This window comes from Mobula birostris, chromosome 3, assembly GCF_030028105.1.
Source record: "Mobula birostris isolate sMobBir1 chromosome 3, sMobBir1.hap1, whole genome shotgun sequence".
In the NCBI taxonomy this organism is placed as follows: Eukaryota; Metazoa; Chordata; class Chondrichthyes; order Myliobatiformes; family Myliobatidae; genus Mobula; species Mobula birostris.
In genome coordinates, this window is record NC_092372.1 from 96,855,151 (window position 1) to 96,874,379 (window position 19,229).

Genomic DNA, 19,229 nt, shown 5'->3' on the forward strand with positions numbered 1-19,229 from the left:
TAAAGAAGTTCCCCCTCATGTTACCCCTAAACTTTTGCCCTTTAACTCTCAACTCATGTCCTCTTGTTTGAATCTCCCCCATTCTCAATGGAATAAGCCTTTCCACGTCAACTCTATCAATCCCCCTCATAATTTTAAATACCTCTATCAACCTTCTACGCTCCAAAGAATAAAGACCTAACTTGTTCAACCTTTCTCTGTAATTTAGGAGATGAAACCCAGGCAATATTTTAGAAAATCTCTTCTGTACTCTCTCAATTTTATTGACATCTTTCCTATAATTTGGTGACCAGAACTGTACACAATACTCCAAATTTGGCCTTACCAATGCGTTATACAATTTCAACATTACATTCCAACTCCTATACTCAATGCTCTGATTTATAAAGGACAGCATACCAAAAGCTTTCTTCACCACCGTATCCACATGAGATTCCACCTTCAGGGAAATATGCACCATTATTCCTAGGTCCCTCTGTTCTACAGCATTCTTCAATGCCCTACCATTTACCATGTATGCCCTATTTTGATTAGTCCTACCAAAATGTAGCACCTCACATTTTTCAGCATTAAACTCCATCTGCCATCTTTTAGCCCACTCTTCTAACTGGCCTAAATCTCTCTGCAAGATTTGAAAACCTACTTCATTATCCACAACACCACCTATCTTAGTATCATCTGCATACTTACTAATCTAACTTACCACCCCATCATCCAGTTTCCTGACTTGTACGATGCGTTACTGTATATGGGAATTCAAGTGTCAGGCTGACAATTTTACAATTAGATCCAACTACCAGAGCAGGGCTCATTAATTTGAAACTTATTAAATTCTCCAGCCAATATGGCAGGCAGTGCTCACTGCCTCAGGGAAGAAGACAGCTACGTGTCATGATAAGCACAATTCATGTCCAAAAGCTGATTCAATTCATGTGTTACCAAGTTATGCTGCTGAAGAACACTGCAGTACAAACCAGGATTGAGTTTGTTCAGCAGCATATTAGGTGCTGGCTGCACTCAAGCCTTATTCTCAACATGTTCAATGGCTGAGCTTTATGTCAACTCACCTGATGGAAAACCCTTGCCCCTTAGTCGATCCCGAATTTCCTGGTTACGATCCAACTTGCTGACTGGATGCTGATTAAGCTACAACATATAAAACATTACACTTCAGTAAAGTTCACTTTCTCTTTGATCAGTTGTAACTTAGATTTGTTAAATTTCTATAATAAAATTGGTTTATTATGGAACATGAAAATTTATGTTTCTTGTCATTAAACTAATACCCAGTATCTTAAAAGGCAACACACTGGGAAGGAAAGAACAAAAACGACCGACACACCAGTAAAATCATTGATGTTTCTCATTGAATAAGGTCTCCATATGTTGCGTTGGAATATACTCCCTCATTAAACATCTTTGAGACTAACCGTGGTTTTTAAAAGAAGTGTAGTTTCATTAATCATTTTTTTCCAGTGGACCTTCAAGGTCAAGGACATCTTGCTGCCACACTATTTCTGCAGATTGAGGTGCCTGAAGAGTTCTACATAGAATCTGTACATTCTACTACAGGTGAGGGAAGAGGTGCCTGGTGGAAGAGCTATGAGGATTATTTGAGATGATCTGAGCTCAGTTTCTGTTGCTTCACTCAACCCCCAGGTGATCCTCGCTTGAGATGTTTAGATGCTCATTTTCCATTTTGAGCAGTCATGGACCAGGTATTCCAATGTTACTACACTGGTCATTGGAAACATCTTCGAACAATCTCCTCATGGAAATCTTACTCTGACAGCTGAACACTTCAGGAGTTTAGTGGGAACAATGAGGATAATATGGCCCACCCATTGTTGCTGGCTGAGGATAATTAAACCTTGGTGCTGGGAAGATTGGACCAGGTTGGGATGCTGACACTGTATTTGGAGGACTTTGCAAAGATGTCTTAACTATTCTATTTCAGTGTTTGAAGCACCTACTGTCTGCATTCATAGAGAAGAGGTTTCCAATCTTTGGAAAGTGATCTTGGTTTGTAGGATCCTGTGTATTTTATTGTCTGGGGAGTGGTGTGATGCAGCAAGGGAAAGTTGGAATGGGATCTGTGTCTTTCTGATGTTTAAAGTAAAACCCATTCACTTCAGTCACTGTGTTAATGATGACTCAGGTTCCAAGCTTGTGTTTTTTTTATATATGTTGCCCACACACTGCTGATGGAAGACTCGTACTGGAATAACTTTGTTCCAGAGTGGAGGCAACTTGTGTTAAACTTCTTCCCATTCCACCTGTATACTCCAATGGAAAGCTCATTGGAAATGAAGCGCAATACTGACTTGAGAAAGGAAATCAAAGCTGCAATGATGAGATAGCCCTGCCTGATATCAGGCTGTACTGGGATGGGTCAGCGGTGAATGAAATGGTTAGAATCACAGCTGACATAACAACACATAGCAGGTGTAGATTGAAGGCCAATAACTGAAGGGAGCTAAATTTGGGAAGAATTCTCCATAGTCCATCTTGGATTACAGAACTAAAACTCTTCTAAAGTCAAAAGTATACAGTAGATAATGCTACAGCCTCAGTTTTTCTTGGAACTCTCTCCAGTGAAGAGAGTATGTCCATTTTGCTGATGGACTATTCATACTGAAATTCGGGGAGGAAATTGAGCATTATCCCAAGGGGCACTGAGAAGTGAATCATCTGATAGTCCTTGTTTTCCGTCACCCCAGCCACCAGGAGGAGATGGTTAAATAAGTTAAAATAGAGAAAATTTTCATATCAAGCAACATAGAAAACACTGAAGAAATACAGCAGGCCAGGCAACATCTATGGAGGAAAATGGATGGTTAACATTTTCAGACAAGGCCCTTCATCTGCCCAAAGTTCCTCTGGCACTTTGCATGTTGCTTCATAGTCTAGCATCTGCTGTCTCTTGTGTCAAGAATTTTATATCTGACTTTTCACAAGCACATTTTTAAGAAGGTGAGTGCAAGGTCAAGAGATTTTAACAATGAAATGTACAAAATAATAGAACTTCATTAATGTACTTACAGTAGTTAAACTTCCCAAGACAAGTTTAACCAGCTGCTTGACATAAGAGAAAGCTGGTTCACAGCTACTGTTCCGGATATGAGCACTGCAAGCATCTAGAATGGTTCTCAATGAAACTCTTGTGCACATCAGGTCTTCACACATATTTAATAATATGCTATTCAGGTGTTCCCCAAGTTTTATTGGCTAAAAAAACAGAAAAACTGTAGATTAATACAGTTGCATTTATTTTTTAAAATGGAGCACAGTTCAGATCTGAAGAGTGTTAGTTCAACAGACAAAAGGATTTTCAAGCATGCTGCTTCACTGCCAGGGAGGTTATGGAAAAAAGGAATGAGCTCTTCTGTTTAGAAAAGTATGCAGGGGCAATTTTATAAAGATGAATTATAAAACAATCCCATCTCAACAACAGCAACTTTGTTTCTTATGATGCCCATAACCTACTACAACTTTCAGAGAACTTCTTGGAACATAAGAAAATAATTTCAAGACCCATAACTTTGCACTGTGTTCCCTTTATCTGTCATTTCCCAAGCCACACTTCATTACCCTTTGAACTTAGTCACCCAATCTCCTTTCCTGCACAACTTAAAATTCTGACTCCGGTCAGGCATTTGATACTGAATTACAAACTATGTAATAAAAGGCCAAAATGATTATTAGACAGTTTGATGAAAAGACACTCAACAGGCAACTTACTTTTGTTAATGAGAATTGATCATCGCTGTGCTCTTTATTATAAGAACCAGAATCTATAACTCCAAAATAAGCGAATTATGATTCTAGCTACAAGAATATGATGAAATAGACTTCCAGAAATGAATATGTCAGATCCAATTAACTAAATTAGAAGATTTGGTGTCAGCTCATTATTTCCACAGTGATACCCACCAAAAAATGTTGGACTAATAAAGTCACGAGGGGTCCACTTGTAAGAATTGTGAACTGCATTGTGGAAACAATTTTACAACACTGCATTTAAACAGGCAATATGAATACCTCTTCCCAGTTTAGCAAACTTCCCTGCTTGCCATCTGATCACTATCCATGATCTGATCTTCCATCCCCTCCAGAACAGGGGACTAAATCCAGTTCACCCCACCAAACACTAGTGTTAAGGTTCCTAGCTGTTCCTGGGCTACAAGGAAAACAAACCCAGCCTCTCCAGATTCTCCTCATAAGTAAAACTTTCCATCCTGATGAACCTCCTCTTCAAACTTCCCAGTGATATCATGTTCTTTCTGTATTGTGGCAACCAGTACTACACATAGTACTTCAGCTGTGGTCTAACTAATGCTTTGTAAAGCTGTATAAAGTCTCCTGTTGTACCCTATGACACAGCTAGTCTACCATCGGATTTCTAAATGGGCATTGAACCCATGAACACTACCTCACAACTTTTTATTATTTGTTTTTGCTCTATTTTTAATTTAGCTATTTAATATACATATATATATATACACACACTTACTCCAATTGATTTTTTTATCATGTATTGCAATGTACTGCTACCGCTAAGTTAACAAATTTCACGACATATGACGGTGATATTAAACCTGACTCTGATTCATAACGGCTTCTTAACTACCTTACTGACCTGACCTGCTGCCTCCAGGGAGCCTTCTATTCCTCAGTACTCCCCACAAGTATTTCAATTTCCAATGGCAACTTGCTTCCCCCCCCCCCCAAAATCTTCAGAAGAAACTTCTGAAGGTAGACAAATAAGATGCAAGGACCATAATCAGTAGGATGTGAGATGAAGAGTTCAACTTTATCACGAGACGCCCATTCAAGAATCTTATAGTAGCAGAACAGGTGTTCTTGAGCGAGCCTGGTGGCACGTAATTTACAAAATCCTTGAAATTCTAGAAAAATCAAACCCACTGTGTATTTGATTTCATTGTAAAGAAACAACGAAATCAAAGAATACTTTATTTTAAGTATGTCGCTATTATTAATGTTATTGGTTTAACATCTAAACAGCAGATTTGGAGTTCATGTACAATCGTTACATGGCTTTCCCAATGTAGACATCATAAAACAAAAATCAAAAACCGCAAGCACTGGAAATTCTAAATAAAAACATGAAATGCTGAAAACACTCAGCAGGTCAGCATCCGTGGAAAGTAAAACTAAATTAACATGTCAAGTCAAACTCCCCACCATTGAGTACATTTACATAGAACACCATCGCAGGAAAGCAGCATTGATCAAGGACCCCTGCCAACCAGGCCACGTTCTCTTCTCGATGCTGCTATCAGGAAGGAGGTAAAGGGGCCTTAGGACCCACACCACCTGGTTCAGGAAAAGTTATTACCCCTCAACCATCAGGTTCTTGAACCAGGAGGGATGACGTTACTCAACTTCACTCACTCCAACACTGAACTGAACACAAACTATGGACTGTCAAGGACTCTTCAACTCATGTTCTCAATATTTGTTAATTATTTATTATTATTGTTTTTTCCTTTTGTATTTGCAGTTGATCGTTTTTGTTATTTGTCCATTTAGTATGTGGTCTTTCATTGATTCTACTGTGTTCCTTTTTATATACTGCGAGTGCCCTCAAGAAAATGAAGTTAGCTTAAGTTGCAGAGGATGGGGTGAGAGACTGATACAAGGAAAGGCATCTTCCTGTTTGTGTGACACCAACTTTGCCTTAGTGATAAACTGTTGATAAAGCCTATGGTTGGTAAATTAATAGGGAATGTTATTGAAAAAGATGAAACTTAGAAAGAAAAAGCAAAGAAAAAATGTGAAAACTGTGAAATACATGTCAGAGCTTTAGGAAATGCCCAGCAGATCAGACAATGAAAGAGAAAAGCAAGTTAAAATTCTAGATGGATAAGCAGCAATAAAACTAGCCAGGTCTGATACAGTGAAAGTGGGTTCCAAAAAGCTGTCGAACCCTAAGCTTACATTGGACCTCATGAGAACAGTAGCTGAAGGCCACTGGCTGATCGGTCAAAGCAGGAATGAGATTGAGAATTAACAAGACAAGCAAATGGGAGCTCAGGGTCAACCTAGCACACTAAATGCAAATACCTCAGAAAAGTCACCAATCAGTGTTAGTTTCTCTGATGTTGAGGAAACTCCATTATGGCACAAAATGGCTGAAGGCACACACTCACCGATTCAGGAACAGCTTCTTCCCCTCTGCCATCAGATTTCTGTATGGAGGTTGAACCCATGAACACTACCTCACTGTGTTTTTTTATTCTTTTTGCACTACTTGTATATATAGTAGTGTAATTTACAGTTTTTATTTGTATTACAATGTACTGATGCCGCATAACAACAGGGCCGGGGTCATGTGGGCAAGTGATAGTTGGCAGTAGAGGTGGTGGGCTTAGAGTGGTGGCAGAGAAGGAGAAGTAGTTAGAATGGAACTCATCTAAAATGTCTTACAATCTGAATTTGCAAGCGTTTTATAATTAAGGCAATCCTTCACTATATTTGTTTGTCATATAACACGTCAGCAGCAGCACCTAACATGGTTGAAAAGCTAGAGCTACTGTGTATATAAATTCAACACAAAAGTGTTTTTGTTTAGAAACCTTGTGTTATATTTGCTATTATATCAAAAGAAATCTGCTTGGTTTACAACTCTCCTCTTCAACGAGCAGTAAACCATTATTCATAATTCAACAGTAATTTCTAAAGTCATTGTTTTGTAGTTAATGACTATTAGTAGAGAGGTTGACATATACAAAATTCAATACAGCAATAAGCAAGTAAAAGTGACAATATTTATATTGCTTCACAGGATATTAATCGGTGGAACAAAACTGACAGTTGTTTTGTTTCTCCTTTTATCCACACTTAAAATTGCTTATAATTTTATCCACACTTAAATTAAAAACATTCATACAAAACCACTGAAATGTAATCACTTACATATGTGGCCAAGATGGACAAGACTTGATTACAAAAAGAGTACTTTTGATCCATTCAGTTATAGTAAGTATTAAACTCCTCTGCCTCACTGCAAAACTTTGGTAGCAACCAAATACTTCTTTAAAATCAAAGCATAATAGTGCATTGCAGCCTTTGTCTGAATGTGCAAAGGGAAAAAACCTCAATTACACCATTACATCTAGATTAAGCCAGTTTCAACTGAAAGATTCTCAACATAACACCAACCTGGAAGGTATGATATAATGATGACATTAGACAACTCTGGTTGACAATGTGATGATCATGATGGCTGGTTCTTCGCTTGCCAAGATCATGAGTGAAGAAGAGTCCTCAAGAACAACAGCATGATCGTTGGTGACTGCGGAGGCCAATTCTGAGTCTGCAGACTCTGGAGCAGTAGGGACATGGTAAGAGCTGGGATGCAAGCACTTCGGTAGTAAGATCCTTCCTGCATCTCCTCTTCTTTTCAGCAGTTGCTTTCCTGGGTTTCTCAAAATTCTTGGCTGCTTTGTGGATCAGTGTTCTCCAGCGGCCTCTGTCACAAGCCACTCACTGACCTCGACATTTGCTTGAGAGAGCTGCTGCTTAAGTTGGTCTTTGTACCTCTTGCACAAGGCACCACGATCTCTCTTGCCCTGAGAGTTCTCTATGGAGTACTGCTTTCGGTAACCTGGAGTCATCTATGTGAGACACATGGCCTAGCCAGGAAAGTTGCATGAGCAACAAAGTGACTTCAACCTTTGGAAGTTGAGCCTTCTCCATGACTCATTGTTGGAGACTCGATCCTGCCACCTGATACCCATGATGGAGCGGAGGTAGCGCTGATGGAAGTGCTCGGGCAACCGGATTTGCTTGCGGTACAAGGTCCAGGCTTCAGAGTTGCATAGCAGTGTTGCGATGACAGCAGCTCTGTACACCTGGATTTTTGTGGAAAGACGCAGCTGGACATTTCTGGAGGTGCCTGAAGGCACTGCTAACTGCGGTGAGTTGATCGTTAACGTTCCTTACCACCGCAGGGTCATTGGAGATATTACCCAAGTAGGTGAACTGCTCAACCATGGTGAGAGGGTGATCATCAACAGTGATCTGAGGTGGGTTGTAAATGCAATGAGGGGGGTTCTGGTGGAGGCCCATTGTTTTATTAGACTGACCATTAACACAAAAGCCCTTGCAACCTTAGTGACTGCTGCCTATAAGGGGGGGGGAGAGAAAGGGAGGGGGAGAGGGAGGGGGAGAGGGAGAGGGAGAGGGAGAGGGAGAGGGAGAGGGAGAGGGAGAGGGAGAGGGAGAGGGAGAGGGAGAGGGAGAGGGAGAGGGAGAGGGAGAGGGAGAGGGAGAGGGAGAAGCACAGTCATCCACATATAGTAGCTTAAGAATGGGCTTTTGCATGGCTTTTGTTTGGGCAAGAAGGCTGCGGAGGTTGACAATGTATCAGCTATGGAAATACTTTATAATACAAAAGCATTATTGCTTGGTAATTTGATGTTGCTGATTGAATGGAAAAGATGCATGAGAAACAGCAATGAAATAATACCCATTACAGCACCGGCTGGCACTGCTTAAGCTGCTCAAACTAGATTTATGATCAAGGAGAAAATGACAACAAGGATCAGTGCTAAACACTGACAATGTTATGTTGGTTGAAGCACTGGAATATTGCTCATCTTACTGAAGGTTTAATAATTACGTCTGGAATAAAGAAAGACAGTGTTGACTAGCTGCATTACAACCTGGTATGGGAGCACCAATGCTTTTGAGTGGAAAATTCTACAAAAGGTAGCGGATCCGGTCCAGTACACCACAGGCAAAACCCTTCCAACCATTGAGCACATCCACATGAAACATTGCCTTGAAAAGCAGCATCCATCATCACAGATCCTCACCACTCAGGCCATGCTCTTTTCTCGTTGTTGCCATCTGGTAGAAGGTACAGGTGCCTCAGGACTCACACCACCAGGTCCAAGAACAGTTGATACCCATCAATCATCAGACTCTTGAACACACATTTAAAGACTCTTTTATTTTGTTATTTCATGCTCATTATTGATTGCTATTTATTTATATCTGTATTTGCAGTTTGTTTACAGTTCCTGATGTTTACAATTTACAGGTCCTGCTTACAGTTACTGTTTTATAGATTTGCTAAGTATGCTCACAGAAAAAGAACCTCAGGGTTTTATGTGAAGACGTGCATGTACTCTGATAACAAATTTTACTTTGAACTTTGCTATCTTTCAAACTATACCTTATCCAAAATGAAGATGGCATTGGCCATTGGTTCTGAGAAGCGCCATTAGCATCTTGCAGTTCCCAGGCAAGTTTGCCCCAAACTCTAAGTGAAACTGGATGTGCCAAGTGATAGATGCTAATGCATGAAATCTAACAATGCCATGAAATACCCTGCATTTCACAATGTTATGCTGAGGAAATCGCTTGATCAGTCCTATACCAGCCACTCTGCCATAAAAATGGAGGCCCTACTGATTTGAATGAGAATCCCTAGGCCTGCAGATTATGAGGGGTGATTGATAAGTTTGTGGCCTAAGGTAGAAGGAGTCAATTTTAGAAAACCTAGCACATTTATTTTTCAACATCGTCCCCTCCTACATTTACACACTTAGTCCAGCGGTCGTGGAGCACACTGATCCCTTCTTTGTAGAAGTGGTCCACAACAGAGGTGATTGATAAGTTTGTGGCCTAAGGTAGAAGGAGATGAGTTATTACCTTCAAACTTTCTGCATTATCACTCAAAGAGTTGAACTGCATGTGCATGTAACGAGAGTGTCTTTGACCTCCAGGTGGTCCACAGCAGGGGTGATTGATAAGTTTGTGGCCCAAGGAAGAAGATGAGCTATGCAGCTCTTGTTACATGCACATGCAGTTCAACTCTGAGTGAAACTGCAGAAAGTTTGAAGTTAATAACTCATCTCCTTCTACCTTAAGCCACGAACTTATCAATCACACCTGCTGTGGACCACTTTCTGGAGATCTAAGACGCCGACTTCTACAAAGAAGGGATCTGTATGCTCTACGACTGCTGGACTAAGTGTGTAAATGTAGGAAAAATAGATGTGTTAGGATTTCTAAAATTGACTCCGTCTACCTTAAGCCACGAACTTATCAATCACCCTTCGTACACAGTAAAGGGAAAGTTTGTTCAGTTTTTTTTGACAGCAACAGTAGATGGCGAGGCTACATCCAACAGCCAAGGTACTTAGAGTTTGCTGGAAATGGGGACCATCAGTAGTTCATGTCCAAGCCGTGCATTGGCTATACCTTTGGAGATGGGTGAGTAGACTGGGGAAGCTAGAGGTAGCAGATCATTTCTGCTGACGTCCAGCAGTTGGGGGGGTGGGCGGGGGGCAAGTCCATGACCAACACTAACTGCTCCCATCACGACAACAGTTAACATTTGCAATCTATAGATTCAAGACACAGCAATGTGGATATCTCTTAATCACCCTTCAACATCGGGCAGCCCAACACACTATCCTGCTGAATCCAAACTACTCTATTAAAACAGAGAAATGATGAAACTGTACAGTATATGTGACATCAATTTGGGCTCTGAACTCACATGTGCTCATAAAATAATACCTCAGAATCAGGTTTAATATCACAGTACAAAGTGTCAATCTTTTCCATTAAAAGCCCTGCCCCACCTGAGGGCAAACACACCAAACCAGCTGGCACAGAGATATTGTATATAGACAGGAAGCAGTAGCCCCATGGTAAGCTTGTGTATCAACTTCAAAGCCCGTAGGGTTTCATGGTATTGAGTCAAACATGTGAAGGAAACCTCTCCTGGCTTGCCAACTACCATCCTCCCTCAGTTGATGAATCAGTGTACAGAATGTACAACAGATTGGAAAGCTGCCAGATCTATCACCATGCTGCCTGGGTAACACCACTGCTGAATGAACTGGCCTAATCTTGAAGGCCAAAGCTGCTCAGGCCGGAAAATTAACATGAGGAGCAAGCCCGCTTGATCTCATCCCCAAGAATCTATCCATAGCAAATGCTTCATTCCATGAGAGTATTGCTAAAAAGTGGCCACTGCACATTCTAGACAGAAGCATCGACTGGCAATGAGTTGTGGACCAGGAGCAGAGAGGTATTCATCACATCCTTTCTTCTCCCAGTTACTGGTTACTATAACACTGGCTGTATTCTTTGAAAGTAATTCTCTACCATTCGACCTTATGTCAGTTTCACCCTTTTAAAATAAAATTTATAGAAAATAATTTTCACAATTTGTCTTTTTGGTCTTAATCCATCTTCTTAACTTGGTATCTGTTTTTATAATACATTCTTGTCATGTACCTTGATGGTGTAATATTTTCTTCCAGCTTTTTTGTTTGTTCATTTAGCATTAAACTACTTACAATATGCTCAAGAGTTCTATCCATGGATACACCCCAGAGTAAAAAAAATGCATTTTTCCTATCTGTCCTTTCCTGCCAGATATCACACAACTTCCCTCAGCTCCTTTCAGCCTGTAAGCTACTTAATCCAAATTCAACCCCTATGCCCCAGCCTGAAGCTACCCTTTGCAATATCTGTGACTCAGTTCTTCATACTTTTGAAGCTAATTTTATCTTTAATTTGAGTATCCAGTGGTTACCATCCACCAAAAAAAACCAATTCCTGCTTAGTTGCAGAATCATAAACCGTTACCAAGTACAGACTGCCTCCCTGTCAGACTGTGTCATGAAGCAGACATCTATTATTAGATTCACCAACTTGGACTTCGAACCAAGTAAGTACTCAAATTATACTTTGTTGGTTGAGTTTGAAATAAACCTCTTCATTTACAATTATCCCTCTTATCACAGTATAGCAGATGTGGTTGTCATTTTCTGAACTGGTGACCTGCTGCAGATGCTAGCTTCATCCTTTTCCAAGTTAAAGCACCAAAAGCAGATTAGTTCACTTTAAAACTTATAACCTCTGATAAAATGGCCTCCATTTGTCTCCCTGCTGTTCCCAACATGCAAGATAAACGCCCACCTTTCCCTAATGCGGGCCCTGAAGTTGAATCCATTACTATCCGCTCTGATCTGTCATGCTCTGAGATTACAATGATACATTTCTGAAGTTTACATTGCATTTAACTATAGGTTATTCTTCATTACTCTCAATATCTGCCAGTTTATTAGAACTAATACTGAATGTCCTTTGTTAGCTCAGTCCTGTGAAATCCTATCTAATCCCACCTCTATGCACTTCCTCTTCCTTCTTGGTCTATCAAGCCATCACCCCTGCAGATTCACCCTTAAATGTTTCTTTAAGGAGGTAAGCCTTTGGCTGGATGGGCACAAAGGCAACTTAACATGTTTTCTATATGTTTCACATCTGCGTCTTTACACCAATTGTATAGAGCACTTTCTAATCAGTCCTTTCTCACAAGTTCCTTCCCACCACCTGTACAATTTAGATGATTCTTGATGCACCTTCCTATAGTTGTTATTTTGTTATTGTTTGGTCTGGGTGCACTCTATTTCCACTTTTTGCCTCAAAAGTGTCCCCAAATATGTACAAATAGACCATATTTCCACTCAAAATTACAGGGCAGAAACAGGCCTAAAAGCCCATGATGTAATGCCAAACTGATTATGCTAATGACAACTAGTTCCTTCTTTCTGCACTATGTCCATATCACCTCTGTTTTCTGCACGTACAGTACATATGCCTGTCTAAGAATTCCTTACAAACATCCACCCTTTAGCACATTCCAGGCACCTACCATTCTCTGTGTAAAAAAAATTTGTCCATACATCTCATTTGAACTTACCAACTCTCACCTTAAATGCATACTCTCTGGTATTAGATATTTCAGCCCAAGGAAATGGATACCAGCTGTCTATTCTACCAGTAGCTCTCATAATTTTATAAACTTCTATCATGTCTCCCCTCAGCCTCTGCCATCCCAGAGAAAACAACCCAAGTTTGCCTAATCTTGCCTTAAAGCACATGTCCTGTAATCCAGGTAACATCCTGATAAACCTCTTCTAAACCTCTGCATAGCTTTCAGTAGGACATCCTGAAAGAAATCCAACACTGCAGATGTGACCCAACAAGGGTTTTGTAAAGCTGCAACATCCTGGTTCTTGAGCTCAGTGCTTTGAATAATAAAGGTAAGCATGTCATATATCTCCTTTACTACCCTGTTAACATTCAGGGATCTCTAGATATGGACCCTAAAGTCCTTCTGTATGTCAATACTGTTAAGGGTCCTGCCATTAACTGTGTACTTCCCCTGCACATCTAATCTCCCAAAGGGCAACACCTTACACATGGCCTGATCAAACTTCATCTGCCATTTCTCCATCCATATCTGCAACTGACTTAGATTCCGCTGTATCTTTCGGCAACTTTCTACACTATCCACAATGCCACCAATCTTTGTATCATCAGCAAACTTTGTAACCCACGCATCCATGTTTTCATTCTAGTCATTTATAAAGATTACAAACAGTAGAGGACCCAGTACGGATCCCTGGGGAACACCACTAATCACAGACATCCAGGCAGGAAAGGTCCATCAACAACTACCCCGTGTCTTCTATTTGCAAGTGAATTCTGAATCCAAACGGCTGTCACTGTGGAACCTGCGCATCTTAATCTTCTGGATGAACCTGCCATCAGGAACCCTGTTGAATGTCAAACTAAAATCCATGTAGACAACATCCATGGCTCTACACTTATTGATCATCTTAATCATCTACTCAAAAAACTCAACTGTTAGTGAGGCATGACCTGCCCTGCACAAAGCTATGCTGACTGCCCCTAATTAGGCCATAATTTTCCAAATGCTCATAAATTCTATTCCACAAATCCACTCTAGTTCTCTGATCATTATTTTCCATTTTCTTTCCAAATGCCAGAGGACACTATTCTGTGCTGTTTACCTTGGATCTGTGAGGCAACCTTTGTCTAACAGATGTTTTCTTTCTTCACTCCTTCATTCTGACCTTTCTTCAATATGGATTTTCTTGGTTTTAAACCAGGGATCCCCAACCTTTTCTGCACTGCAGACCGGTTTAATATTGGCAATATTCTTGCGTAGAGGACCCGGGGGGGGGGGGGGGGGTGTAGGGTTGCCAACGGACAAGAATAGCAGTCAAATATGGGACACTTGTGTTTACCCAGAAAAAGACTACCATGACCATGAAGCCTTGCACCTGTGTGTGCATGTGTGACGTGCGCATGCGTGTTCGTGCTGATTTTTTCCTACAAATCGGATTTGGCTTAATCTTCCCGATTCTATTCGGTGAAACTACACTGTACATACATTATTTCTACTTTATATAGGCTGTGTATTTATCATATCATTCCTGCTTTTACTATATGTTAGTGTTATTTTAGGTCTTATGTGTTATTTGGTATGATTGGTAGGTTATTTTTTGGGTCTGGGAACGTTCAAAAATTTTTCCCATATAAATTAATGGTAATTGCTTCTTCAGTTTACGCCATTTCGGCACGAAAGGTTTCATAGGAACGCTCCAGCTTAGCGGGGGAATATGGGACAAGGACGGTCCCATATGGGACAAACCAATTTAGCCCAATATACAGGATGTTCCAGCTAATACTGGACAGTTGGCAACCGGGGGGGGGGTGTTAATCACAACCGGAATATAGGTAATAAGTCAACTATAAGTCACTTATAAGCGGTTAATACACTCAATTTTGTTTCTAAAAGGGTTTATCTAACAAATTTAATATTAAACACACAGCACATATTTTCCTCGCATCATTACAGTGATAAGTCAATTATAAGTCACTTATAAGTCAATAGCATCATAACATTTTAAGTAACATTTGGATATTAAACACACAGCACATATTTTCATTGTATGAACATATAAAATCATTGCAACACACCAATATCGCTGAATCAGTGGGAGCCCTGGGCTTGTTTCCCTGCAACAAGCCGGACCTATCGAGGGGTGATGGGAGACAGCGACACTCGATGGGGGTTCCTTATGTCCAGTCTATTCCGCAATTTAGTTTTCTTTGCATTCATTGCAGGAAATCCTGCTTCGCAGAGATATGTTGGAAATGGAAGCAACGTTTTCAGTGCTTTCGTGGCTATCTCAGGATATTTATCCTTGACTTTGATCCAGAATGCCAGCAGAGATGTTATGTCAAACGTACTTTTCAGTCCGCCATCATTTGCAAGCTCGAGGAGTTGATCTTCTTCCCGCACTAACATGGATGGCGCGTGCGTACAAGTTCAACAGTGGGTGTGACAGGGAATGAGGAAAGGTGCAGCTGACTCATATCGCCAAATCATATCATTTCCTCACGGCCCGGTAGCCCATGCTTTGTGGCCCGGTACTGGTCCGTAGCCCGGTGGTTGGGGACTGTTTTAAACCCTTTAGTTTACATTACCAAAAATGGACTCAGAGTTCATCTACTAAAATTGCCCAAGCCTTTCCCTTTGTCCCTATGTATGGATCATTCTGAGGTTACGGAATTATGGACAGCATAATTATGGATTACCTAAAATGAGAACAAGCCTTCAGGAATTAAAACCTGTACAGGTTTTAACTTCCAACTGATACTTTGTGGCAAGTGAAATTAATCGTGTAGGTGTGGGACATTGAATCACTCCCACTGAAGCTACATAGGAAAGACAGTAGATGAATGCTCCTGCTTTTAGCTCATTGTTAAAGGCATGTCCCTGCCATTTAATGCACAGTTCAGGACAGATCTGTTTTGTCATGTAACTTTCTGGTTCATGGAGCCATCCTTTAACACTGTAACAAAAGGGGTGTATTTTCGGTGTATGGCTTTTAAAACGGACATCAATATTGACTATTCAAAGGACTCCTTCTGCTAGTTGGGACGTGCTGCCATTGTAAATATGTAATTCTGTCAATTTACTTGACTATATTGCAAATGTTAAATAGGCAATGATAACAATTGAAACTGTAGTTAATCTTTTAACATCTTTGTACTGAAGTACAAAACATCTCGTCAGGAGAGTGAGATTCTCTTGGATCCTCATGGACTCTCTCCTGGAGGCCTGCTGTGTGAATAAACACTTTTGCATTTCCCATTTACAGTTCCCACATGGCTCAATTTTAATCAGTGGTGCCTCTTCCCTCAAACATTAGTATCAATGAAATCTTTCACAATCCTTCTGCATCTATTTTCTTATTCATAAATACAAAGCAACATCTCAAATTATATTAATAGCGACAAGCACAGACATCCCACCCTGCAAAAACTCATTTCAGGGAGGTAGCACCATCAATTTGCGGGAGGCTTCCGGGAGAGGTGGGATGTCTGCAATAGAGTAGCTCCTTAGCAGCTAGCCAGCTAGTTTAAATAACGTTAGCTATGCTAATGAACAAATGACACCTGTTAAACTCACCTCAACATGTCTTTTACAGTCTTAACCCACCATGGGCAATAGAAAAGTCACTTTAGTAAACAGTGCAGCGAGCAACACTGTCATTATTTTTGACCCCTATTAGGCAGGGGTACACTTTAGTGTAGTCTGGGGTGACATACGTTTTATATTTTCTGTTTTTGGAACACTCTGCCACTCTGACTTTTTTTGGAACTCTCTCGCTCGCTCTCTTGCTTGTGGTTGCTCTCATTCGCGCTCGCTCTCTCGCACTTGCTTTCTCATTCTAACTCTCTCGCTCTCTCTCTCGTGGTCGCTCTCACTCGTGCTTGCTTTCTTGCCCTTGCTCCCTCTCTCTCTCACTTGCTCTCTCGCTCTCGTGGTCGCTCTCTCTCGCACTTGCTTTCTCGCTCTCGCTCTCTCCCTCGCTCTCTCTCGCGCTCTCTCTCTCTCGTGGTCACTCTCACTCGCGCTTGCCTTCTTGCTCTTGCTCTCTCTCTCTCTCTCAAAAAAATTGATTTCCGTGATATTGTATATAATTTGCGGGCATCTGGGAGCCACTATTAATATGTGGGAGACTCCCGGAACTTCTGGGAGAGGTGAGATGTCTGCAAGCAAATATGCATGAAATTTACTCAGACTGTCTAATGTGGAATCTAAAAAGCAGTCATAAGTTAATAAGCCTAACCTGTCATGCTAACTTTTTTAGCTAACATTTCTTTTTGACCACACTTTAATTTCATTAGCTCAGAATTTCCAAAGTCCTGTTGGCCATATAATTCAATTTATGTTTACTTTGTTCTTTCTGTTTTTAGTTGGGATCCTATTGTTTTTTTTTCCCCAATTGTTGCAGGCAAGCAGATAGCTCCTTCATTGCTGAATCAGCCGACCAACTAATTAAATTTTACTTATATTCTGAAGAAAAACAATCCAGCATTTACAAAACAATGCGATTGCTTCATGTTTCTGCGAAGATTGAACTGAGTTTGTGCACCCCTTTTCTAGTAATTTGCAAACTCAAATTTTCTAACAAGATCACATGTTTTCTGACAGGTTGAATAATGGCCTGGTATGGAAACTCTCACACATAGGAACATAAAAGGCTGCAGAGAGTGGTGAATTCAGCCAGTTCCATCATAGGTACAATCTCTGCCCATTGTTGAGGCTATCTACAACAGGTGAGGTCTCATTACCAGGTTTGACCATAATCAGGCAATGCCCTTTTCTCAATGCTGCTTGTAAATGGTACAGAAGCCTGAAGACTCATGTCTCAAGCTTCAACAACAGTTTCTTACCCTCTGCTATCAGATTCCTGAACTGATCGGAAAAATTTTGACACTACCTTGGACTATTTCTTCCCTCTCTCTCGAGCCTGCACTGGTGTTATGTTTATTTTGTGACTTTTTTTATATACGGGTATAATTTATGTTAAATTAAGATTATGCTAACTTACATTCACCCTCACCTTGAAATGTATTCTGCTAATCTGCTAAAAGCAAATTTTTAAGGGCATTTATATCCTGTATTATTAGCTAATGATAATTAACTTCATCTTGAAGCATTAGGAAACTGACACCCACTGCTTGGTAATGAGAACAGATGTGAAGATTTCTGTGATGTCCAATTTAAAAGGGCATAATAAAATGAAACTCTTTCAAAGGATACGAATTTATTTCCTTCCCATCATATTAATTGGTGGTGAGGAGAAAGATCACAATGCAAAGGACAAATTTAAGTATTTTTAAAGGCATAAACAGTTCAAAGATAAGCATGTCTGGCTTCAAGAGAATATTCAACTTTAGCCTCAATTGCATTTGGAACAATTCCTCAAAATAAAAGGATAAAAGGCATCTGATTCAATGGCACTTAACACTCACCTGATTCAGAGGCATTTTATAATCAGCTCCCCAGTACAAAGTCATACCAAGTGAATACACATGCATCTGCAAAAACAACAATTCCAGATCAAAACAATTTACGCATCATGTAGCTGAGGAATAAAGCATATCTTTTGGGTACAAAGAAAGATTCAAGCATTTAGAATACTCTGCTCTTGCTAGTCATTACTTTTAACAATTCTTTTTACTGATTACACCAAGATTTCCAACAAAAATGTTGCAACAAATGGCCCACAGTTGTTTATGTTGCCATTTAGAAGTATTGCCATTTTTTGACCAGATTACTTTAACAACATAGTTAGAAGTCAAAAATTATTGTTTTATAGGGGAATTGTTCTTCACAAAACATTAATTCAAAGTTCAAAGTTTGAAGTAAGTTTATTATCAAAGTACATTATTTATCACCATACACAACCCTGAGATTCACCTTCAAGTGGGCATACTCCATAAACCCAATCGTTGTAATAGAATCAATGAAAGACTGCAATCAGTGTGGAAAAGACAACAAACTGTGTAAATACAAAAAAAAAGAAACAATAAAAATAAATAAATAAAGAAACGATGAATGAATGAATAAATAAATAAATAAATAAATAAGCAAGCAAGCAATAAATATTGAGCACATGAGAAGAAGTAATTGAAACTGAGTCCATAGGAATGAGATCAATTAAGCGATGGGACAAGTGAAGCTGAATGAAGTTATCCCCTCTGGTTCAAGAGACTGATGGTTGAGGGTTAATAACTATTCCAGAACCTGGTGGTGAGAGTCCCGAGGCTCCTGCATCTTCTTCCTAATGGCAGCAGCGAGAAGAGAGCATGACTTGGGCGATGGGGTCCCCCATGATAGATGCTGCTTTACTGTGACTACATTCTAACACTCTGTGTAGATGTGCTCAGTGGAGGGGAGTGCTTTATCCATGTTGGATTGGGTTGCATCCTCTACTTCTTGTAGGATTTTCTATTCATGTACAGTGGTGTTTCCATACCAGCAGTGATGCACCCTGGCAATATAC

The 19,229-nt window shown here is 40.2% G+C and overlaps 1 protein-coding gene across 1 annotated transcript in view; it reads right to left on the minus strand.

Moving 5' to 3' along the window:
* Positions 1-19,229, minus strand: part of ptpn13 (protein tyrosine phosphatase non-receptor type 13) — a 260,769-nt gene that overhangs the window by 180,936 nt on the left and 60,604 nt on the right. Inside the window, exons 4-6 of the mRNA XM_072253123.1 lie at positions 18,196-18,261; positions 3,043-3,228; positions 1,068-1,146 (exon numbers count right to left, since the gene is read on the minus strand). Of these exons, the coding sequence (XP_072109224.1) occupies positions 1,068-1,146; positions 3,043-3,228; positions 18,196-18,261 (331 nt within the window). The remainder of the gene's footprint in view (positions 1-1,067; positions 1,147-3,042; positions 3,229-18,195; positions 18,262-19,229) is intronic.